The following is a 23,867-nucleotide window of genomic DNA, read 5'->3' as shown; positions in this document are numbered from 1 at the left end:
ACATTAAAAGGGGATTAATTAGAGGAAATAATTTAATATTGCTATTTGCCCTTTCTCTATAATAGAAGTGTCAGAGATGAAAGAAAATTAGTAAAATGTATATGAAAACCTTCCTCCTGTCAGAGTCTGGGGCACACCACAGGACCCAAAGTCAAGTCCTCGCCCACCCACATGTGCCTCAAAATCACGAGAGACCCAGACCCACCCCCCCCACCCCAGATTGGGCTAGATCCAGACCCAGCCAGTCCCACCCTTGTCAAGCCCCACCAGGCAGGGGACGTAGCCTCAGGTCCCCTGGCCTGGCACCAGGACAGGGGGGCATGGCCTTAGCCTGAAGTCCCCCAGCCCAGACCGGAGTGAGGGGTTTGCCTTGAGGTCCCCCGTCAAGCCCCGCCAGGTGAGAGACACGGCCTGAGATCCCCTGTCAAGCCCGGCTGGGGTGCAGCCTCAGGTCCCCCAGCCCAGCACTGGGAAGGGGGCACAGCCTCAGGTCCCCCATCAAGCCCTGCTGGGTGGGGGGCGTGACCTGAGGTACACTGTCAAGCCCTGCCAGGTGGGGGACATGGCCTGAGGTCCCCCGGCCTGGCGCTGGGGTTGGGGGAGCAGCCTGAGGTTCCCTAGCCCAGCACCAGGACGGGAAGTGCACATGGAGGTCCCCTGTCAAGCCCCACGGGGGCAGGGGAGGGCGTAGCCTCAGGTTCCTGCTGATTGCTCCTTAAGGCTCCTTATGGGAACTTGGCCTCAGCTGTGGGTGCAGCCATCTTTGTGATGGAGTGATGGTTAATTAGCATATTCCCTCTTTATTAGATAGGATATACTTAAAAGACCAGAGATAATGAATCAGAACTTCTAAGAAAGACCCCAGATCATGGGCATGGTTAATAAGCATACTAGGTGACTGTCCTTAACAGGGAAATTTGGGAAGCTTCTGGAACAGGGCTTCTCGCACAGTAATGGGCTTAGGACTCACTGGGGATGCTGCTGACACACACATCTGGACTCGGCCTGGGGCGGAGGCTGAGTCAGCCTTCTGACAAGCCTGGGGCCGTGCAGACTCCGCCGGCCGAGGCGCCGTCTGAGCAGCCAGCTTCCAGAGCTCTCTGCCCCGCACAGGCCGGTGGGCCAATGACCCTCAACCCCATTCCTGCACCCGAGAACTGCGAAGAATTACCTGCAGGTTGACCTCCCCGCCGGCGGCACACGCACGGAGTTCAGCACCAACGGCAGAGGGACCAGAAGGCCCCGCACATGGTCCTCAGGCCGCGGCTCCCAGGACACAAGGCCAGCCGGCTCTGGGGAGGGAGTGGCCGGACTGTGGGCGTCCCGGCGGCATCTAGGGGCGCCCACCGGCTGCCTGCCTCCGCACGGTGTGCGTGTTCGGGGCATATCCAGTTCACCCCTCGCAACACACCCTCGGGGGGACACTTCCCTTATTCTCGCCTGGAAAACGCCCCGCGAGGTTACGTGATTGGCTCGAGGGTGCGGGGCCTGCTTCCCGGGCCGGTGTGTGGCCGCCCCGCCGCAGTGCCCGTCCCGTGTGGCCATCGCGGGGAAGAGAGCGGCTCCGCTCTATCACGTTTCGCCCGGAGAGTAAAGTGGGGGCTGACAGCCCCGAGGCTTTCCAATTCTGATGGGCACCGTCTCCTGGTCACCAGACATACCTGGCCGCATCCCGACCTCCTCAGGCATCACGGCCTCTGGGGAGGAGCCCGGCGCTGCGGTTTAACCATTAACCAGCGCTCGGGGCGACCCTGATGTGGGAGCCTTGGTGTCAGGCTGGGAGAGTTCACGAAGGCCCACGGAGAGCTGCACGAAGTCGAGGGTGCTGTACGCGGGAGAGGGCGGAGCACCCGTGAATTCGCAGTCCCGCGCCGCCCAGGGCCCAGGCGGGGTGTCCCGGGGCCCGTCGCTTAGAAGGGGAAGACCCCCTCTGGAAAGGGGTCCACGTTGGGGAGGACACGGGCAGCGCTTCCTGAGCGGCTCTGGGACCCGTGAGAAAAGGACAGGGAGTCAGCCCGGCTCCCCGCCTGCACCCAGGGCCACCCCGCGCCGGGGCGGGGCCTCTCCTCTCTGGACTCCTGTTGACGGGCCTGTCCGTTTGCTGGCTCGTTCCGGCCTTTTCCACCTGCGGGTGCGGCCACTCCGGGGACGAGCCTGGGACTGGGACTGGGACTGGGACAGGATGCTGGCGGGCAGGGAGGTCCAGGGGCGGGACAGGCACAGGGTGGGGAGGGCCCGAGCTGGGCTGTGCCTTGGAACGGGGTCAGAATCAATCGGGAGAACTGTATTGATTCCAAAAAGAGGGCGACGCCGGGTTCCGGTTGAAGGCCCGGACCGATGGCAAGCTCACCCAGTACATGTTTTTACAGAAAACGTGTGTGATGCCTGAAGACGACGGGTATCGCACAGGCCGTTGGCGTCTGTGTCTCTGGGGACATGTGTTTGCAGAGACGGCCAAAGGCAGCTGGGAGGGTCCTGGAGAAGGGAAGTGGCGGCCGCCAGGCCAGGTGTGGGTTTACCGAGAACAAGTCGCACCACCAGCCCTGGCGGAACAGGGAAGCCGGCGGTGGCCGGTGAGTGGGCGGAGGGGAAGGGAGGTGGATCCGCAAAGGTCTCTGAGAAGGTGAGTGTGAGGGCGCACGTTTGGGGGGCGGCTGCTCCCACACTTTGTGTCCATCCTCACGAGAAGCCGGTTAAGAAAATGCCGTCTTCCTGGGACAGTCCACCCTGGGGAGAGCCTGGGGAGTGTCTCACCCCGAGGGAGAGCCTGGGGAGGGTCTCACCCCGAGGGAGAGCCTGGGGAGGGTCTCACCCTGAGGGAGAGCCTGGAGAGTATCTCACCCTGAGGGAGAGCTTTGAGGAGTGTCTCACCCTGAGGGAGAGCCTGGGGAGTGTCTCACCCTGAGGGAGAGCCTGGAGAGTATCTCACCCTGAGGGAGAGCTTTGAGGAGTGTCTCACCCTGAGGGAGAGCCTGGGGAGTGTCTCACCCCGAGGGAGAGCCTGGGGAGTATCTCACCCTGAGGGAGAGCTTTGAGGAGTGTCTCACCCTGAGGGAGAGCCTGGGGAGTGTCTCACCCCGAGGGAGAGCCTGGGGAGGGTCTCACCCTGAGGGAGAGCCTGGAGAGTATCTCACCCCGAGGGAGAGCTTTGAGGAGTGTCTCACCCCGAGGGAGAGCCTGGGGAGTGTCTCACCCCGAGGGAGAGCCTGGGGAGTGTCTCACCCCGAGGGAGAGCCTGGGGAGTGTCTCACCCCGAGGGAGAGCCTGGGGAGTGTCTCACCCCGAGGGAGAGCCTGGGGAGTGTCTCACCCCGAGGGAGAGCCTGGGGAGTGTCTCACCCCGAGGGAGAGCCTGGGGAGTGTCTCACCCCGAGGGAGAGCCTGGGGAGTGTCTCACCCCGAGGGAGAGCCTGGGGAGTGTCTCACCCCGAGGGAGAGCCTGGGGAGTGTCTCACCCCGAGGGAGAGCCTGGGGAGTGTCTCACCCCGAGGGAGAGCCTGGGGAGTGTCTCACCCCGAGGGAGAGCCTGGGGAGTGTCTCACCCCGAGGGAGAGCCTGGGGAGTGTCTCACCCCGAGGGAGAGCCTGGGGAGGGTCTCACCCTGAGGGAGAGCCCTGGGGAGTGTCTCACCCTGAGGGAGAGCTTTGGGGAGTGTCTCACCCTGAGGGAGAGCTTTGGGGAGTGTCTCACCCTGAGGGAGAGCCTGGGGAGTGTCTCACCCTGAGGGAGAGCCTGGGGAGTGTCTCACCCCGAGGGAGAGCCTGGGGAGTGTCTCACCCCGAGGGAGAGCCTGGGGAGTGTCTCACCCTGAGGGAGAGCCTGGGGAGTGTCTCACCCTGAGGGAGAGCTTTGAGGAGTGTCTCACCCTGAGGGAGAGCCTGGGGAGGGTCTCACCCCGAGGGAGAGCTTTGAGGAGTGTCTCACCCTGAGGGAGAGCCTGGGGAGGGTCTCACCCTGAGGGAGAGCCTGGGGAGTGTCTCACCCCGAGGGAGAGCCTTGGGGAGTGTCTCACCCTGAGGGAGAGCCTGGGGAGTGTCTCACCCTGAGGGAGAGTCTGGGGGAGTGTCTCACCCCGAGGGAGAGCCTTGGGGAGTGTCTCACCCCGAGGGAGAGCTTTGAGGAGTGTCTCACCCCGAGGGAGAGCCTGGGGAGTGTCTCACCCCGAGGGAGAGCCTGGGGAGTGTCTCACCCCGAGGGAGAGCCTGGGGAGTGTCTCACCCCGAGGGAGAGCCTGGGGAGGGTCTCACCCTGAGGGAGAGCCTGGAGAGGGTCTCACCCTGAGGGAGAGCCTGGGGAGTGTCTCACCCTGAGGAGAGCCTGGGGAGTGTCTCACCCTGAGGGAGAGCCTGGGGGAGTGTCTCACCCTGAGGGAGAGCCCTGGGGAGGGTCTCACCCCGAGGGAGAGCCTGGGGAGTGTCTCACCCTGAGGAGAGCCTGGGGAGTGTCTCACCCTGAGGGAGAGCCTGGGGAGTGTCTCACCCTGAGGGAGAGCCTGGGGAGTGTCTCGGGAGCAGGTGGCCCCCCGTGAGGCCCCAGCCCTGAGCCAGAGGTTTTAGGGTTTTCACTGACGCCTGCAATGCGGTCACTGGTTGATGGGATCCAGTGCTCCCGGAGACTTCTCCCGCCAGGCCCTGCGGCGAAGCCGGGAGAGGCTGGGCCGTCCAGCTGCCCGCTGTCTGGGAGGACGGCGGGAGCACCAGGAACCGGGAAGGCCTGGAGCTGCACAGCCCGTGGCAAAGTGAGGCCCCGTCGCCCTTGGTCCGGCCACCAGGACGCTGCGGCTTCCCGGCACGATCGCACCCAGCACTGCGCTGGTCTGACACAGACCGTCTTCAGGGAAAGGCCTGAACCACGCGGCCCACGGCCACGCGAGTCTGATGAACAGAATCAATGGCGAGCCGAGCAGAGCCAGAGGCGTGGACACGGGGAACAGGCCGACGGGGTCGGAGGGGACGGGGAGCGGGACTGGATGCCAGAAGGTGAAGAGATGGGCCAAAGCGCATACATGCAGCCATGGACACAGACAGCAGCGTGGCGGCGGCCAGAGGGAGGGGGGGGGCTGGGGGGAGGGAGCTTGGGCGGGGGGGAGGGGGAGGGGGTGGCGAGCTGGGGGACATCTGTAATAGTGCCAATAATTTAAAAAAGAATTGATTAAAAAAAATAGAAGACTGTCTTCAGCGAGTCACTATGTATTTTTAGCCATTTTTCTTTCCTCCGGACACACTTTTTAGCAACAAACTTTCCTTCTAGAACCTTCCGCGAACCCTCAATGTGAGTCCTTGTTTCCAAGCTTTGCCTCCTCAGGGCTTCAGACTCTGCCCTTCGCTTGGCCTCTGTGCTCAGACGGCTCTGCAGCCTCCCCAGCTCATCCCCGGCGCCTTCCTTTTCCCTCGACCCAGCCGGTCCCACGCAGGGCTTTGTGGTTGAGGGACCAGACGTTCCTGCATTAGCGCGAGCCCAGGGCCTCTCAGAACAACAGGCGTGTGGTCTCTCGGTGACAGGATCGACCGCTCGGGAGCCTGACCAGCGGTGGCTCCTTGAGGCTCTCACCTGAAGTCCCGGAGGGGCCGGAGCTGTGGCTGCCGTCACGTCCACACTCGGACCAGGGGCCCCGTCCTCGTCCTTCCCCGGTGCTCGTGGGCTCAAACCACCGCGTCCTCGTCAAGGACGAAGGTAGGAACGCCAGCCTTCCCCTTCGGTCAGGGAAGCAAGTCTCTCTCAGAAACCTGTCGGGGCCTTCTGCTCCCATCACATTTACCAAAACACTGCCACGCCGGAAAGGAAGTGAAACCACAGCCAGGCGGCGCTGGGAGAGAGAGTGATCGCACGAAGAACCCGTATCGCACACGCAGGAAGAACTGTCACGCTTCGGTAAGAGTAAGACAATCCACCCAATGGAAAAACAGGCAAAAGATGTGACTAGGCAAGTGGCCGAAGAATAAACTTAGGAAAAGATGTCCAACTACATGAGTGAGCAGGGAAATGCAAATGAGGACGACACTGAGATACACAGTATGCCCACCAAACTAGATTTCTTAAATAAGAAATCTCAAAAAATAAGATTAGTGGATGAAAATGCGGAGTCTTACCCACACTGGCAAGGGTAGGGTAAGACGGTGTCACCCCCAGGGGATACGATCTGGGGTCATCAGGGAGGCTGGAGGAGGGCGTACCCCCCCAGCGACCCCCTCCACGCGGGGACAGGCACACAGCAGCACGTTTGTAACCGCAAAAAGTGGAAATGACCCAATGCTCACTGTCGGAAGGAGGAATGCAGTATGTTCACATGATAGACTACAGCTATTGCAGCAACAGGAATGCAAGAAGGGGCGTTCTGCCCGGCCGGTGTGGCTCCGTGGGTGAGCCTCGACCTAGGCTCCAGGAGGTCACAGTTCGATTCCCAGTCGGGGCACATGCTCAGGTTGCGGGCTTCATCCCCAGTCGGGGGCGTGCAGGAGGCAGCCGATCCATGATTCTCTTTCATCATGGATGTTTCTCTCTCTCTCTCTCTCTCCCCCTCTCTCTTCCTCTCTGAAATCAATAAAAATATATATAGAAAAAAAGAAAGGTAATTCTGAGTGAAAAAAAACCAAGGGCCGATGACTACATACACGGCGTAACGTTTTTAAAAGCTAAAAAACAATACATATTTTTAGAGGCACATGCACATGTAGAAATGACAAAGCCAGGAGAAGAGGAACAGAAAATTCAGGAGCGCGGTCGCCGGGCCTGCCGTGGGGTGTGACGGGCCCGGAGCGCACAGACAGAGTCAACGACGCTGAGATGGAGCAAGTATTAAGGTCAGCCGTGGGCTCCTAGTTGCTCATGACATTACTATGCTTCACAACCGCCTTATATAGCCTGCATTCTCTATATTTACGTATCAGGTATTATTGACACTTTAATAAGGTAAGACACAAATGGCGTGGCCACGAGTGTTAAGAGGGCTATAATGTGCGTGAAATCTGGGGAGGCGGGGGGCGAGGCAAACACACTAGGGAAGGAGACACCGACACGTCTGTTGTTTGCGTTTACAATGCTCTCTGCGTGGAAGAGAGACTCTGGTCGCTTCCGTCCAGGTGGGGACAAAGGACATGAGCACATGCAGACTCCAACACCTGAGGGCAGGCAGCCTCGCGGCTTTGCAGACGCCCCAGGAAACGCACAGCAGGTGTCAGGGCGAAGGGAGGCGGCCCAGCGGGAGGAGCGGGAGCAGAAGGGAGGATGGAGGACGGAAAACGCAGTCTCCTTTTCAAAATGCTGAGTAACGAAGCAGAGCAGAAAGTCCGCCTCAAAACCAGGCGACGTTTTCCTAGCCATTCCCCTCGGCTGGGGACTTCACTGCTTGTCACTGGCCCACATCACAGGTCCCATTTTAAACCCCAGGACAGCATGACTGGACACATTTTCATGGACTTTGTTTGCTGATCTATTTTTAAAGCTGTTCTCTGAAACTCTTCCAAAGGGCAAAAAAAAAAAAAATCTGTTAATATATCAACTATTTTCTTTACCGCCTTCTCCCCTAAGAAAGTGCCTGCTGGTGTGGGAGAGACAGGAAAGAACCACGCACGTGTCACCTCCGTCGCCGACGTTCCCAGAGCTCCCGGGTAAACCCCACTCCTCTCCGTGTGCTTGCCGTGCGCCGATGCTCGGCCATCACGCCACCCGCTTCATCCCACGCCGGGCAGCCGGATTGGAGGTCCTTCCTGTCTTGCTCATCGAAGTCTCCCCCCACAGCCGTGCAGTGGGTCTCCTATATGGGGGGCTCAGTAAATGTGGAGTAAATGAGTGAGCAAACAACAAACGTATGCATAAGGTTTGTGGAATGCTCACTTTGGAAAAAGTATTTCAAAAGTAAATGTTTACTTATTTCAAAAGCTGTTTAAATAAAACACTGTCCCCTAGACTATGCCTGGCCCACAGTTCCGGTCAATGTGCTTGGAATGAACACCTGATGGTTCCACTTCCTGTGGCCTCGCAACCTGGGGTCCTTCTCACCTGGCAGTTAGAGAGGCCACAGAATAAAGGACGGCCTATCTCTCTCAGGGACCAGCTGCTGGAAGCTTCTGAAAGATAAAAGGTGAAACCCAAAATTCACATTCCTTTTCAAGAGAAACATGCTTCTTCCAATACGTTGTTGGCTGCGGGGGATCATGTGGTACGCGGAGACTCCCTTAGGGTAGCAACGTTATCTCTCCACGGACTTTATTTTAGGGGTGTTTCGCAAGAAACGTTTTAGAAGTAGGGAGTCCAGTTTTCGACTGGCATCTTACATATTTGTACTGATCATTAACATCTCTAGAGGGTTTAGTCTTTTTTTAAAAATATATTTTTATTAATTTCACAGAGGAAGGGAGAGGGGGAGAGAGAGAGAGAGAGACATCAATGATGAGAGAGAATTAGTGCTGGGCTGCCTCCTCCCTCCCACCCCCACTGGGGGGTCGAGCCCACCCCGGGGCCTGCGCCCTGACCGGAATCGCCCTGTGACCTCCTCCTGGTTCACAGGCCTGCGCTCAGCCAGAGCCACGCCAGCCGGCCCGTCATTAACCTTTTATAACTCACATCGTTCTTCCCCGGCTTCACCGGTTCTTGACGGTAGCACAGAACAGGGATTAGCAACAACCCATTTTCCAGATCAGGAAACTGAGATGACCCATCTCCCCTGTGTTCCTCCAGGCACGGGAGGGGGGGGGGGGAGCGCAGTGCTCGCTGCGGTGCGAGAGAAATCGCGGACACTGGTTCGGGCCGGGAAGGTGACCCCCGACCTGGCCATGGAGGCCCGTGCTCGGCGGGGCAGCTGACCCCATGGCCATGGAGGCCCGTGCTCAGCGGGGAAGGTGACCCCCGACCTGGCCATGGAGGCCCTTGCTCGGCGGGGAAGCTGACCCCACGGCCATGGAGGCCCGAGCTCGGCGGGGAAGCTGACCCCACGGCCGCGGAGGCCCGTGCTCGGCGGGGAAGGTGACCCCAGACCTGGCCATGGAGGCCTGTGCTCGGCGGGGAAGCTGACCCCACGGCCGCGGAGGCCCGTGCTCGGCGGGGAAGGTGACCCCAGACCTGGCCATGGAGGCCTGTGCTCGGCGGGGAAGCTGACCCCACGGCCGCGGAGGCCCGTGCTCGGCGGGGAAGGTGACCCCAGACCTGGCCATGGAGGCCTGTGCTCGGCGGGGAAGCTGACCCCACGGCCGCGGAGGCCCGTGCTCGGCGGGGAAGCTGACCCCATGGCCATGGAGGCCCGTGCTCGGCTCTGAAACCAGCCAGGACAGCCGCCCGGGGCAGGGATGGAAAACTACCACCGGGAGCAGGCAGGGCCGGGGCTGCTGCTGCAGGCGGCCGAGGGCTCGCGCACGGGAGGAGGGGTGAGGCACCGGCCGCACAGCCCGGGCGGGAGGTGCCGAGGGGAGGGCTCGGCAGGTTCGGCCTGACTTGCAGGCCCCGGTGGAGGCCTCGGTGAGCAGAGGGCGCCGAGGGAGGGCTGACGACAGGTCCCGACCCGGCGCGCCCGGGAGGAAGCGGGGCAGCCGGCCCTTGGGGTCCGGGCGGGCCGAGCCCCCTGCGGGGCAACGACACCGGCGGCCCGTGCGCAGGTCGCAGCGCAGCCGCCCGCACCGCGTGGGAGACGCCCCCAGCCCCACCCCGCGCCGCGCGTCCTGCTAGGGGGGCGGGCTCCGCAGCCAGGGGGCGGGGCCTCGGCGCTGATTGGCCGGAGCGCCCGAGTGGCGCCCGCAGCCCCGCCCCCCGCGCTCGCCGCCCTGCCGACCCCGCGGTCCCTCCCCCGCGCTCCTCCCGCGGTCCCTCCCCGCGTCCCATCCTTAAAGCTCGGGCGCGGGCCCCGCCTGTTGGAGGGCGCGGGATCCGGGCGGCGGCGGCGGGCTGGCCGCACACAGGCCTGAGGAGCGCAGGCCGGGAGGTAGCGGCGCTGAGGGGAGGGTCCGGCGCCATTGCCGCCGTCCAGCGCCGCCGTCCCGTCCCCTCGGCGGCTGCCCGGCCGGGACCGTGCGTGAGGCGGCGCGCCGCCCGCCCGGGCCGCCACCATGTTCGACAAGACGCGGCTGCCGTTCGTGGCCCTGGATATGATGTGTGTGCTGCTGGGTAGGTCCGCCGCCCGCCGGGACCCGCTTCGCCGCCGCCCCGCCCCGCCCCGCCCGCCGCCCGCCGCCCGCGCTGCCTCCCCGCTCCCGGCCTAGGGCGCCCCTCGCCCCGCGGGTCTCAGCGACGGGGGCGCTGGGTGCAGCCCGGGCCGGGGCGGGGACCCGCAGGCCGGCGCCGCCGCTTGCTTATCTCACCGCTGGGAAGGCCAGGACGCCCCTAATTAGAAGGTGTTACCGGGCTGTAAAGGGCCGGTCGCAGAGGGGTGCGGGGCCAGGTTTCTGCCCCGAGGTCTGCAAGGAGCTTGCTTTTGCTTTTTGGGGGTGCGCCCCAGACCCGCCCTGCTGCCCTGCGCTCACCTGCCCCGCGCTCACCTGCCCTGCGCGCCCTGCCCGGTCCTCCTCCCGGGAGCGCTGGCGCCTGCTGCCTGGTGCTCCTTCCTGCCTCCACACGCGCGGGGTTGAAGCCGTCCCCGAGGCACGGGGCGGAGGGAGGCACTTTGGCCGTTTCCAGCGTGTGTCCTGCGAGGCAGCGTGCTGGGAGCTGCTCGTGCGCCTGGAGACCCCGGGAGGACCCGTGCAGGTGCGCGCAGCCCCGCTCAGTTCAGGCGTCAGGCAGGGCCCCCGGCAGCTTCTCGGGTCGCATGTCTGTGACCTCAGAGCATCCCAGGTGGCAGGCCGGTGACCTCAGAGCACCCCAGGTGGCAGGTCTGTGACCTCAGAGCACCCCAGGGTGGCAGGTCTGTGACCTCAGACCATCCCGGTGCGGGGCTGCTGCGGGTGGGCGGGAGGCGTCAGGCATAGGACATTCCCGGTCAGGCCGGGCCGCCAGGGCTTGCAGTCCTGCTGAAGACTCACACATTCGGTTACCGGGCGGGTCTTTTGGAGGGAAAAATCCCTTTTGGTTATGGGTGAGACCTTTTCATGGTTTACCAGGACCCTGTACTGTGCCACAGTGAGCTTTAGGAGCTGAGGTTAGGAAGAGGAAACGCAGTTTGGGGACACCCTTTTTATAGAAAGACAGGTAATCGTTTCGGATGTCAGGACATTTATAATTACAACGAAGTATATTACAAGTTACTTCCAACAAAAAGTTTACCTTTGGTAAAGATGGTAAATTTTAAGATGGATTTTAACTTGTACGCAGTGTCGTTACCCTTCATTTATATTTTCTCGAAGGAAGAGGAAATCTCATTCAGGACTCATCTGGATAACGCTGATGTACTGGATGGTATCCCGTCATTGCCAGGCGTCGTGTGCTGTCAGGGTTACACATCAGCCCCCCCCTTTTCCTACCTCAGGGGAGTTACTAACTCGTAAGACAAACGTGTGTTCTGATCCGTGCTGCTTGGCAGGTGAAACCACGCTCTGAGGTGCCGAGGCTCACGCTGTTAAACACGGGCCACACGGCGGGTGTCCGTTCCGTTTGCTTTTTAAAGGTGTGCATCTGGGAGGGACCTGGGTGCAGGCCGGTCTGAGAGAGGATGGGTCCGGGGTCTGCTCTCAGCGCGATGCCGACGCCAGGCCGCTGTCCCGTGGAGCTCAGGGCGGCCCGTGGCTGCGCTGGCCGAGAGTCACGGGATATCCGATGGCTCCGAAAGATAAGACGGTAGTGCCTCGGGTCTAAATGCCTTCGATGGCTTTGGAAAAGGCTTGTTCTGGGGATTTATGCACTCAGTGTGTTTTAGGAAAAGGTCCCTTTGAAACGTGTTTCGTCTGTCTTTGTGTTACTAGAGTTTCATTTAAGGCAATTCGGTGTATCGTGATAAGACCCACATTCCCCTTTTCTGAACAGAAAGTGAGGTACGGCCGGTTCGGTTTGGTTCTAAGGTGACATTGGATGTCACCACACGGACGGACAGACAGCAGTGAGGGGACGTGGTGCAGCAGAGAGAACCCTGTCCGGGTGGAGTTTCGGAAGACAGTATGTTTTTATAGCAAACTCCCCTTTCTCGTGGAGGCTGAGGCGTTTAAGTTGGTTCCTGTTCCCCCTCCTGGCGGCCGGAGATGGGCAGCCGAGAGCCGTGGGAGCCGGAGAGGGTTGTGAACCTGGCACTTTTTCACGGGGAGCATCTGCAGGAGGGCTGGCTGCCAGCAGGACGATGACGGAGCACTTCCCGCCAGCAGGGTTATGTGAGAACGGTTCATAGTTACGGCGTGCATGTGTCCCAGGCTCCGATAACGGCCACCCCCGTCCCACAGTGTGTCCGTGGCAATGGGGCAGTGCTGTGCGATGGTGCAACACGGCTGCTGTGTAATTTACAGAGGGTGATGTCTGCCGAGGTGACCATGAAACGTGTCCTCTGTGTGAGAGTATGCGGGCACACGTGTGCGCGCAAGCAAGCGTTTCTACCCCCGCGCCAAGGTATCCTCTCTGGAAACATGAGTTCCACACCCAAGTTATTCGTGTCGTCAGGGGGGTCCGTCCTGGAAGAGAGCGAGCGCTGGGACAGAGGCTGCGAGCTGGTTCCTTCCGGAGGGGGCGCGGCGTCTTGCCCTCTTTCTCCGCTGTCCTGGCGATGAGCTCGGAAGCTGCTCCCCAGCGGGCGGCGGGCGGGGGGGCAGGATCTGTGTGTTTTGTCCAGGTGTGAAGCCGTGAACCGAGTAAAACTTACTGGTGCTTGACGCGGAGGGTCATTCCAGCCTTCACCCCCCATGGCTTTAGGCTGCCGATAAGTGGACGCCGAGTCCACGCACCGACTCGGTGCCTCTGCCGGGTCCACGGTAGGTGCGAGGGGTGCAGAGATGACTAACACTGTCCCTGCCCGGTAGGCGCTCGGGGTCCAATGAGGGAGGAGCAAATAAGAGGTTATAGTCCATGGCGATAAGTGTGATAATGGGGTTTGGAAGAGGTGCCCTTTGAGCGGCGAGAAGGGAGTTGTCCCAGATATGATTCATTGTAGGTAAACGGGCCGTCTGTGTCCTCTCAGAGGCGCAGAAGGGACGGATTGCTCTTAGGCCCCTGCCGTCCCTTTCCCCCTCGGTGGGGGGCGTGGGAACTCAGGAGGTGCCTGTGCTTAAGGCCGCTCTGCGGGCTGTGCCACGAGGTGGAGGTTTGGGTGAGCTGGCAGGCCTTTCTGGTGCGTGTCCTGCTGGGAGGTGGCCACTGAGAAGACCTTTCTGTCCCTGCAGGCCCTTCCGCCACCTGCCCTGTGCTCTGGGAATGACCTCCGGGGACGTGAGCAGGGCCTGGGAGAGCCAGCTCCCTACGCTGGTTTGTGTGGCCAGAGCTACTTTGTGTTGTGTGAGCAGGTCACGGCGAGTCAGCGGGCTCCCTGCCGGCCAGCTACGGTTACAGAGCTTCCGGGTCTGGTCCCTCGGGCCCCGGTGGGCCTGGTCTCGCTAGCCGGGGCGTGTGTCACCCCCTTGCTGTCCTCCTCAAGTCCTGCCTGCACCTGGCAGGTGGTGCGTCACTAAATTCTCTTGGATCCCCTGTTGGGTGTGCTGTGTTTTGTTTTTGCCTGGACACGACTAATCATACCCTTCTGCTTTTGACGCCAGTGACAGCTGCCCTGACAGCAGGTGCGAACAGGAGCTCATGGCCCAGCGTGGGCTCTCCGGGAAGGGAGCGGGGTTTCCTCAGTGAGCTCGGGTGTGGGCTGGCTCGGGAGTGGGCTGAGCTCGGGAGTGGGCTGAGCTCGGGAGTGGGCTGAGCTCGGGTGTGGGCTGAGCTCCGGTGTGGGCTGAGCTCGGGAGTGGGCTGAGCTCCGGTGTGGGCTGAGCTCGGGAGTGGGCTGAGCTCGGGTGTGGGCTGAGCTCGGGAGTGGGCTGAGCTCGGGTGTGGGCTGAGCTCGGGAGTGGGCTGAGCTCGGGTGTGGGCTGAGCTCGGGTGTGGGCTGAGCTCGGGAGTGGGCTGAGCTCGGGTGTGGGCTGAGCTCGGGAGTGGGCTGAGCTCGGGAGTGGGCTGAGCTCGGGAGTGGGCTGAGCTCCGGTGTGGGCTGAGCTCGGGTGTGGGCTGAGCTCGGGAGTGGGCTGAGCTCGGGTGTGGGCTGAGCTCGGGAGTGGGCTGAGCTCGGGAGTGGGCTGAGCTCGGGTGTGGGCTGAGCTCGGGTGTGGGCTGAGCTCGGGAGTGGGCTGAGCTCGGGAGTGGGCTGAGCTCCGGTGTGGGCTGAGCTCGGGTGTGGGCTGAGCTCCGGTGTGGGCTGAGCTCGGGAGTGGGCTGAGCTCCGGTGTGGGCTGAGCTCGGGAGTGGACTGAGCTCGGGAGTGGACTGAGCTCCGGTGTGGGCTGAGCTCGGGAGTGGGCTGAGCTCTGGTGTGGGCTGAGCTCCGGTGTGGGCTCACCATTATGCCGAATCAGAGTCAATGGTCAGATGAAATCTGGCCGCTAGACCCGGGCAACGACTGCTAGGGGCTGTGGAGTTCGGTTACTTCTTCTCCCCGCGATGATCACCAGAATGCGACCTCGTTCTGCCCCCTACGCCGTGTCCCCGAGGAGTGGTCTCGTTCCTGACCCGTAACCTGGGCCCCTTTTCCATGGGGGGAACCAGGTAGTCAGCGAGAGCCCCTTGCCAAATAGTTTCTAGCACTTTGGGCTCGCTTTTCTCTTAACATTTGTTTGTTTGTTCACTCATTACCGAGTACGTATTTACTATTTAGTAGGTGCTGTGCATTGTGTGAGGTACAGAAGAGAAAAAGAAGTAAGTAAGTACAGACAGCCGCCGGGTGGGACGGTTCGACTTCTGTTTTCCTGATTTTTCAATGGCGTGAAAGCGGTACGCATTCAACGGAAACCGTACTTGGAACTTTCAGTGTTGGTCCTCTCCCCGCCTAGTGATAGGCGGACGTCCCTCCTGTGCTGCTAGGCGGGGCGCCTCGGATCGCGAGGGTAAAGGCCAGGCACTCCACAGAGTGCTACGCGGCCGGTTTGGGGATGTTGTGTTTTCCCATCCCGTTGTGTCTACAAAGCGCCCCTCTGTGTCCCCTGCTTCGGGTGAGAAGGAGAGGAAGGCGGTTACCCTCGGGCTGAAATTCAAGATGGTTGTCCAGCTCTAGGCCAGTGCAAGTGCTCTGAGCACGCGTCAGGGCGGTGTGGCTGAGCTCTGAGGTTCGGCAGGTCGGGCGTATTAAATGCATTTTCAGCTTAAGATATTTTCACCTTACGATGGGTCTGCGGGGACTTAACCCCACGGTACGCTGAGGGGCGCCTGCGTGTAGATGAGCAAGCAGGACAGTGCGTGTGCTGGCCCCTTGCCCGCGGCTTCTGGGAGCCACGCTGCTGCTGCTGCTGCAAGTTGGCTGGGGTGTTTCTCTGGCCTCCCAGCCGCAGAGCGGGACGGGATCTCCCAAAAGGAGCAGAGCGGGGTCCAACCTGGCACCTTCGGGGTCAGACAGGGGTTGAGTTCTCACTTGGACTCGTCTTGCTGGAGCAGAGATGGAGCTGTTCAGAGAAGGCTCCCTCTGTGGGCTTATGAAATGTAATTTCTTCCTTCAGATTCTCTTTGGATTACATTCTTTGCAAACTCATGTACATTCTGTGAATCTTGATTACTTTCTATCTTTTTCGTCATTTTGACTGAGCTTTACCAACGTTCCCTAGTGTTACTCGGCTTGGGGGATCATCCTGATTCTTTGGGGTGAGGGGTTGAAGTTTAATGGTTGCTGTGCACCCTACTGAAAAAGGCAGACGTTAGTAGAAAGTCACTAAACTCCCAAGAGTTCAAGTAAGCCCAGTTAACGTGTAGTTCCCGTTTTATGGGAAGGAATTTGGAATGTTAATTGTTTGCTTCCTCCTAATTTAGGTGCTTAATTCAGCATTTAGGATAGAAATATACAGTCTGGTGACGAGCTAGTTCGGGGTATAAAGGCCTGATCTCGTCTCTCTTTTCAGAAAAGCACTCACCATTGATTCCCGTGAGTGGTGGTTACTCCTTCCCTCTGCCCTCCCCTTGCCCTGTTGACCTCTTTTTCATTTCGCTCCTTCCCCCTCCCTCTTCCTGCGGCTGCTCTGCTGCCTTCTACCTTCTCGCTGTCCAGGTGTAAAGCTCGGAGTTGTTTTTACTTAATGGAAACTAGTCTAACGTTGGGAATGGCTCACTCTTTATAAACGATACATTTTTCTTTAAAACGTCAGCGACCTCGGAGTCCAGTGATGGGCTTGGGTTCACACTCCAGCGCCTCCATCCACGAGCTGGGGACTGTGGCCAAGCGTCCACCCCGTGCCTCAGCTTCCTCGCTGGAGTGATGCCGGGCCCTGCCTCACACCTGCTCTGAGACCTGACCGAGTCCACGTGAGAAGTGCAGAGCGCAGAGCCTGCACCGGGCGCAGTGTGTGTCAGTGAGTTATTTCTCTGTGATCTTACCGACGGTAGCCTCGTCATTTCAGTCGAAATAACATCGACTAGGTTTGCATTAGGGCCACACACACTTTCAGACTTTAAAACCTCTCCGCTGAGCAGGCACGGGAGGTCCTGAAGCTGACGGCATCTTGAGGGGTAGAGTCTTATCAGTCATGTGTGAAAACCGCACGTGTGACCTCCGGGTGGTGGCAATCCGCGGTGGTGGAAACTGATCTGCCTGGGAGTGTGCTGGTGTGTCATTAAACAAGTGGGAAGCCCTTACTTTACGCAGTGGGAGTTCCTGAATGCCCGCTTCATCCAGAAAATGGAGCTAGCTGCACTCGGCTCACCGGCGCTGTTCTTATGGCCGGCCTTGGAAATGGTCCTCCCCCGGGAAAAGTACGCTCAGTGGTCCTGACTTCTTTAATGACCTTAAAGGTACATCCTCGTCGGTGTAAAGTCTATGAATGTAATTCCTCTCTGCAGTGAAGCAGGCCGCTGAGGGGGGCGGGGGGGGGGGCGGGAGGAGGAGACACTGCTGTGCAACATCTCTGTGTCCCCGCTCTCCCCTCACCTGCTGTTTCTAATCAGGTGGCATTTATGTGTGCGTTCTGATGCTGTGTGAGCACAGTGTTAAGGCGTTCAAGTGTTGGCTTGGCCATGTCCGTTCTGTAGATGGTGGGATGGTGGGAAATGCCCCCGTGAAACCAGGGAAGACGTGGGGTGGTTAGGACCTGGGAAATACAGTGTTGAGGATGATGTTTGAAAGCAGATTGGGCTGGATTTGGGGAAGGTGGTGGTGAATGGAGAGGGCGAGGAGGAGGGGCGGGAGTTCACTGGCTGTGAAGGCAGTGTGAGCTCAGGCGGCCGGGATGTTTTAGGACTGTTGGCCTGTGTGAGGGGCTCCCAGGTCTGTTTGTGCTCCCTGTATTTGGAGATGTGTCTGCGGTCCGAAGGTGGCGCTTTAATTTTATAATTCACACTCCTAACGCCTGCTGAGGGTGCCAGGCGGGCGTGCATCCCGGACGATGGGACTGAGTGCCCGGAGGAGCACAGACTTCCTCAGTAGCACCGCCGGGGTGGGCATCCCTGCCCAGGAGCGAGACCACTGCCTCCACTGCTCTCCCCGCGACCCCCGTGCCTCAGCCCAGCAGGTGCACTCAGACCCGTCGGTGAGCGCTCAGCTGTCACTGCTCGGAAGTGTGTCCCGAGTCTTTGGCAGGGTGGGGCGCCCAGGAAAATGACATATAGGAGACGGAGCGGGTGCGTCTGGAGGTAATTGGCAGCTTGGGAAGCCGGTCCGGCCTTGCCTGGGGTCACTGACCTCAGCTGGAAGGGAGAGGAGCTGGTCGCCTAGAGCCTGAGAGGCGAATGAGGAGGGAAGAGAGCCGTACTCAGCGGATGATGGAGCGAACTCCTGGGGCCCTCACAGCCCTGAGGCCGTGCCTCCTCCTCCTCCGTAGTGCTGGGCTGGGCCTCGTTCCCAGGAGGGGGGAGAGAAGGCAAACCCGTGGCCCCAAGCGGCTCCTTGCTTGCACAAGAGCCTTGGAGGACGTGACCGTGCTGTGTGGCCCAAGGCGTGCGAGAGCGGCTCCCTCCGGGGCGCACCGGGAGGCGGGCCGGTGTGATGAAGACCGCATTTCAGTGATGGCTCCCGAGACCCGGGCTTTGACTGTGGAGCAGAGACGTGCAAACCTTTGGGCGCGGAACTCTTGGCCAGTGCGGGGCTGAACACAGTCCCCTACACGGCGCAGGCGCCAGCTGTCCTGCTGGTGCGGAGACCGCGAGGAGGGGCTTGGCGGGTGAGCGGCGGGTGGCGGCACTCAGGCCCTGCTGCCCCATGGACGGCACCCCCTGAGCCCGCCGCTCTTCAGGCCGGTCCTCCCATCGATGCCGACTCACTGCACGGGGTGGTCTCTGGGCGGCGTGGTCACTGCGTGGGTGGTCCCTGGGTGGCGTGGTCACTGCGCGGGGCTGTCACTGCGCGGGGTGGTCCCTGGGCGGAGTGGTCACTGGGTGGCGTGGTCACTGCGCGGCGAGGTCACTGCGCGGCGAGGTCACTGCGCGGCGTGGTCACTGCGCGGGCGGTCACTGGGCGGGGCTGTCCCTGCGCGGCGTGGTCACTGGGTGGCGAGGTCCCTGCGTGGCGAGGGCAGGGCGCTCTGACGCTGCCCGAGTGTCCTCGTCTCCTGAGGACAAAGGCGATGCTCAGAGTCGCTGCGGCAGGATGAGCTGCGGCCTGCGGCGGGGTGGGGCGTGGCTGGCCCCGCTGGGCTGCTGAGGTCCTGAGGTCCTGAGCGTGTGAAGCTAGTGAGCCAGGTGGGTCCCGCTCACCCGCCTGGTCCTTCCATTCGGCCCCGCGTGTGGCTGCTTTTCTTCCGGGACGTTACTTGGAGTAGTTCCAGCTTCAGCTTGAAGGGCACTGGGATTGAGCCCTGGTTTGTAGTTCAGTGTTTTGGTGCCCAGATCACTGTAAGAAATGTCTTGATTACTTCTAACCTCTCTCTCTGGAAGCAGATACTGCAGTCAGATCTGAGTTTTTAAAAAACGTTTTTATTAATTTTTAGAGAGAGAGGAGGGGAGAGGGACAGAGAGAGAGACATCTGTGAGGGAGGAACATCATGGATTGGCTGCCTCCTGCGTGCCTCCTACTGGGGGCCGAGCCCACAGCCCAGGGACCTTGTGGTTCCTAGGTTGGCACTCGGCTGCTGAGCCACCCTTGCTGGGCAGGACTTGGATTGAACAGACATTTTTTAAATCCTCACCTGAGGATGTACCGTATTTACTGACTTTAGGTATGGGCGGGGCATGGGGGGAGAGACACGGAGAAAGAGAAGGAGAAACAGAAAATCCATCCGTTGCCTCTGGTGCATGCCCCAACTAGGGATCGAACCCACAGCCTGGTTTGGTGTCTTGACCCCAAGTTGAACCCGAAGCTCATCCTGCACTGAAAGGCACCCCGTTTGGTTTGGGGAGCACGCCCATCAGGGCGATGCACTGTGGCAGAAGCAAGCGACAGCGGTGGTTTTTTACTTTTTTTCCAATCAGCATGGGTAAGAGAAGGGCATTTTCAGTGTGCTCCTGTCCCAGTATTGTCTCTGTCTGACCCAATAGCCCAGTTGGAGAAAAGGTTCTTAAGTGGTGATGTTATCAGAACCTGTTGGACAGGTTAGGGTACCACTTCACAGCTGGTGCTGGAGAGCTACACCAGCGCGTCCCCGGTGCGCTGAGGCTCGGGGCTGCCGTTACTAACCACATCCAAGAGCAGGTGAGTCGGTTACCTTCCATGATACTTGTGTTTGCATAGACTCCCCCCTTGCTTAGGGTTTAACGTTGTGGGTGACTTTCCAGTGAGTGGCAGTTTGCTTATGTAACTGTATTTAAAGGGCTCGACGTGTGAGCTAGCAGTGAAAGTAGTTGCTTTGTCTTAGCCGGTTGAGATGCAAATTAACAAAAAATGAACCCGTAAGTGCACGATGGGGCAATATGGGTGCTGTGGTGTTCCGTGGAAAGGGATCTGGGTAGGAATGGGGTAGCTTTTTAAGGCGATGGCTTTGGTTCAGGGTAGAGCAGCGCATTCGAGCTGGGGGAGGAGGTGAGGGAGATCAGTGAGGGGGCTGTTAAAGTGGTCCGGATGAGAGCGTGGTGGTGAGACCACAGCGGGTGGTGAGGATGGGGAAGGGGGTGGGTTTGAGAGACATCTCAAGTAAAACGGACGGGTTCTGGTGACACATTGAATGGGGGGTCAGAGAGGCGGTTCTGACAGTTGACAGATGTTGGTTCCCTGCCAGTTCCTAAGCGGGGTTCACACGCAGGCCCGTTCGTGTGCTGGGGGGGGGAGAGAACCCATTTGAAGCAGGAAAGGGCAGGGAGGAGGTGGTGAGTCTGACGTGGGCGTGCTGTGTGAGGGCCTTGGAGACCTCCAGGGGGGAGCAGGGGCCTCAGCCCAGCGGAGAGTCTGGGTTTGGGCGTCCTGGCTGGTCAGGTAATCCAAGTCACGAGGACGGATGAACCCTCAGCAAGAAGCTCCAAGTGCGAAGGAAAGGGCTTAGGACTGAGCTTCGGAAGCATCACATCTCAGATTGGTCGGAGGCAACGAAGAACACCGAGACGGAGCGGGAGGGAGCACTGAGCACCCGAGAACGTTCTGGAAAGCCAGTGGAGAGAGGGACTGACTCAAGGGGACAGCGTACCGATGTCTGCATGCTCCCGGAAGATCAAGTGAGGTCACTGATGCCTGGGAAGCGCCCCTGGGTGGTTCCACGGGGGTCATTGATTACCTGTGTAAAGCCATTTCCAAATTGGGGTGGCTGGAAAGTGAGCAGTGGGCACGGAAATGGAAATTGGGGGATTGATGGGTACTGTAAAAAGGTGGGCTGAGAAGGGAGCGTGTCGGAGCTTAAGGGGCAAGAGGCCCAAATTCTGACTGACGGACCCACGGACGGAAAGCGCCTCAGGGCCTCCTGGCAGACTGTGAGCAGGCCGGCGGCTCCCTTCTGAGGCTGGAGCCCCGGTGTCAGGCGCCGGGACCCTGGCAGGGGAGGAGGCGGGCGGGGAAGCGTGGTCCTGCCAGAGAGGGCGCCCTTTGAACCCAGTGGGACAGGGACCTGGAGATGGCAGTGGGTTACTGACGCTGCTGTTCCCACCAGCTGGTACCAGGTGGGTTTGAAGCTGTGGGCGTGGCTGCACCGGCGGCTTTGCTGCCAGTTCTTTTTTTTCTTTTTTTTTTTTTTTTTAAGATATTTTAGTGATTGTTTACAGAGAGGAAGGGAGAGGGATAGAGAGTGAGAAACATCGATGAGAGAGAAACACCGATCACCTGCCTCCTGCACACCCCCCACTGGGGATGTGCTCGCAACCAAAGTACATGCCCTTGACCGGAATCGAACCCGGGACCCTTCAGTCCGCAGGCCGACGCTCTATCCACTGAGCCACACCGGTCAGGGCTGCTGCCAGTTCTTGCTCCGGGCCACACACGTGGTTACTCAGTCCTGCGAGGCTTCTGGTCCTTCATTGCACAACAGAGACGGCCGCGCACCTGGCACTGTGCGGGCGCCGTGACCACCCTGCCCGCTGTCCGCTTCTCTGTCCCTCCGGGGCGGCGGCTCGTCGTGGCGTTCAGCATGCTGTGTTTGCTCTGAGCCTTAAAGGAACGCTTTCGGGGAGTTTCCTCCTTCTCCTTATCTCCTGTATAAAATAACCCGAGCGATACACACCTACGTCTTTGAGGAAACGTATGATTGGCTACTGCAATAATCATAACCATTAAAAAAAGAAATCTACCCGACGTTTTTGTGTGCCTTTAAAAAAAGCGTGTGTGTATTTTAAACAAAGCTTACTAATTTAGATATGCCACTTTGGAGACTTCCTGCCAGAGTGAGAATTTTTATCCTTTTCTTCTGGGACACACCTTAGTATGACTTTATTTTAGTTTCTGGACCCTTGGCGTTTGGCATAATTTCAGACTAGACACGATGCACTTTACACGGGCACTCTTAACATTTAAAACACACGGTGTGCTCTTCAGTGCGGTGGGGGCATGACAAAGGAAAAGCAGTTGAGGTCTCAGGTCCGGATTTTATTTGGTTGTTTATTTAAAATTCTTATTTGTAGTTTTGGTGCTTGAATTATTCCCTAGGGTATTTGAGGCACCGAGATAACCATTTTTGTACCGGAATGGTGACATCCAGTCAGTCTGATTTCTTCTTTACAAGTGCAGTTGCTGAAGCTGTCTCCTTAAAGGGTTTCAAACCGGCCCCCATCCTCCATACCCAGCCCCTTCAGAGGCATCTGTGTGTGGCTTTTCCGGAAGATGACGAGCGTTGGCCAGCTGTATTCAGGAGGCGTGAGCTGGAGGGCACAGCCGGTCGTTCTGCGGGCGGCGGGCTGCTGCCGCGGGTGCGGAGGGCTCCTGCCCAGCTTCTCTCGGGGGACTTTGTGGGTCAGGGGAACTGGTGGGATGGGTTTCTGAGCCTGGAACGTGTTCTCACCTGAATGCAGGGTGCTTCGTTTCACAGGCCTAAAGAGTACCCCAGTGAAACCCTGCCCGTCCTACTTCCGTTAAACTGAAGACTAAACAGACGGTAGAACAGCCGTGGGCAAACTACGGCCCGCGGGCCGGATCCGGCTGTTCTATCCGGTTCTCTTGCTCTCCCCTCCGCTCCTTTACTTTGAATTTATATTAGTTCACACAAACACTCCATCCATGCTTTTGTTCCGGCCCTCCGGTCCAGTTTAAGAACCCATGGTGGCCCTCGAGTCAAAAAGTTTGCCCACCCCTGGTCTACAACATCCTTGTATAAACTCTGGAAGCTCTCGGGGCACCCGTCCGACCATCTCACTGTGTCCTCACCTTTTCTGCGCCCCCTCTCTCTCCCAACGCTTCCTTCTCTCTAACAATAAGACCACATCAGGGGACAAACTATTCTCAAGCCGTTGATTGACTATCGGCAGGAACATGCTGGCCTCTGTGGAGGTCGGGTCAGATGACACACAGACTCGTTTTATTTGCTGGAGAGAAACTACTGCAACACGTGACTGCATGTTGGGACAGGTCTGTGTGTGTCCCGGGCCCCTGGGACTCAGAGAGACCGCAGTGGCTGTGCCGGTGGCAGGCAGAGAACCGACAGGCAAGAAGCGTTTGTTATTAATTCTCTTTCTGTGTCAGGCGCTGCGTCAGGCACATGCTGGCCTCTGAGTGTGGCCGTTCCGGGAGGCACGTAATTAGCACTCACTCAGTCGCCGTCAGAGGAGACTGAGCTCAGATGGTGGGTAATTTGCCCGTGCACACGCAGGGAGGAATGGGAGGGAGGGTGCCCGAGCTAGACCCGGCCGGGGCATCTGACTGCAGAGCCAGCGCTGCCCAGGCCCCGCCCTGCCGCAGGCACTGAGGCAGGCGGGTGGAGGAAGCTGGGGCGGGGCAGGTGGGGCAGGTGGGGCGCGGGGCGTGGGGCAGGAGTGAGGAACAGAGGGGGTGGCAGCTGAAGCCAACGTTCGAGTTGGTTTACGGTCTGTACCTAGTGAAACTCCCTTCGGGGCACCAGTCTGTGACCTCAGCCACGTAGGGTGTGGAGGAGGGAGCCGCCGTCCAGACGCAGAAGGAGCAGAAAAGCCCCTCGCCTCCGCAGGCAGCGCCCCCAGGCCCCTCGGCAGCCACCTCTGACGTCGCATCCACGGGTGGTGCCGGGTGCAGCCTCCGCAGGCAGCGCCCCCAGGCCCCTCGGCAGCCACCTCTGACGTCGCATCCACGGGTGGTGCCGGGTGCAGCCTCCGCACTCGGCATCCTTCACTTCTAACGGGACGGCCGCTCACGTCCTACAGGTGACGGTGCGGTTCGCTGTCGTTTCTGCCTCTTTCAGAATGTGCTCGTATCACCCCAAACTCATTTCATGTCAGTGGCCGCTGTTCTGGCTGAGAAACGATTGTAGCCGTCGCTTCAAATACCAAAGAAGCCCCAAATAGATTCCTGATCCGGGCCGAGGAGGAAGTCCAGTAGAAAACAAA

The 23,867-nt window shown here is 59.8% G+C and overlaps 2 protein-coding genes across 7 annotated transcripts in view; both read left to right on the top strand.

The window, feature by feature from the left end:
- The window catches only part of SLC38A9 (solute carrier family 38 member 9), an 83,606-nt gene extending 75,585 nt beyond the window's left edge, over positions 1 to 8,021 (top strand). Inside the window, exon 13 of one of the 2 annotated variants that reach the window (XM_080677345.1) lies at positions 7,527 to 8,021. In XM_080677345.1, coding sequence (XP_080533471.1) covers positions 7,527 to 7,783 — 257 coding nt within the window. In that variant the 3' untranslated portion in view covers positions 7,784 to 8,021. The remainder of the gene's footprint in view (positions 1 to 7,526) is intronic. The other variant, XM_080677348.1, reaches the window with a different exon arrangement.
- A 1,683-nt stretch (positions 8,022 to 9,704) lies between these two features.
- PLPP1 (phospholipid phosphatase 1) overlaps positions 9,705 to 23,867 on the top strand; it is a 42,243-nt gene continuing 28,080 nt past the window's right edge. The window contains exon 1 of one of the 5 annotated variants that reach the window (XM_080677338.1): positions 9,705 to 10,091. In XM_080677338.1, coding sequence (XP_080533464.1) covers positions 10,034 to 10,091 — 58 coding nt within the window. In that variant the 5' untranslated portion in view covers positions 9,705 to 10,033. Of the gene's footprint in view, positions 10,092 to 22,901; positions 23,132 to 23,867 lie in introns of those variants that run through there. The other 4 variants (XM_080677337.1, XM_080677336.1, XM_080677340.1 and 1 more) reach the window with 4 other exon arrangements.

This window comes from Plecotus auritus (genome assembly GCF_963455305.1).
Source record: "Plecotus auritus genome assembly, chromosome: 7".
In the NCBI taxonomy this organism is placed as follows: Eukaryota; Metazoa; Chordata; class Mammalia; order Chiroptera; family Vespertilionidae; genus Plecotus; species Plecotus auritus.
The sequence above is the reverse complement of the archived record's forward strand: the minus strand, read 5'-3'. Positions and strand labels throughout refer to the sequence as shown.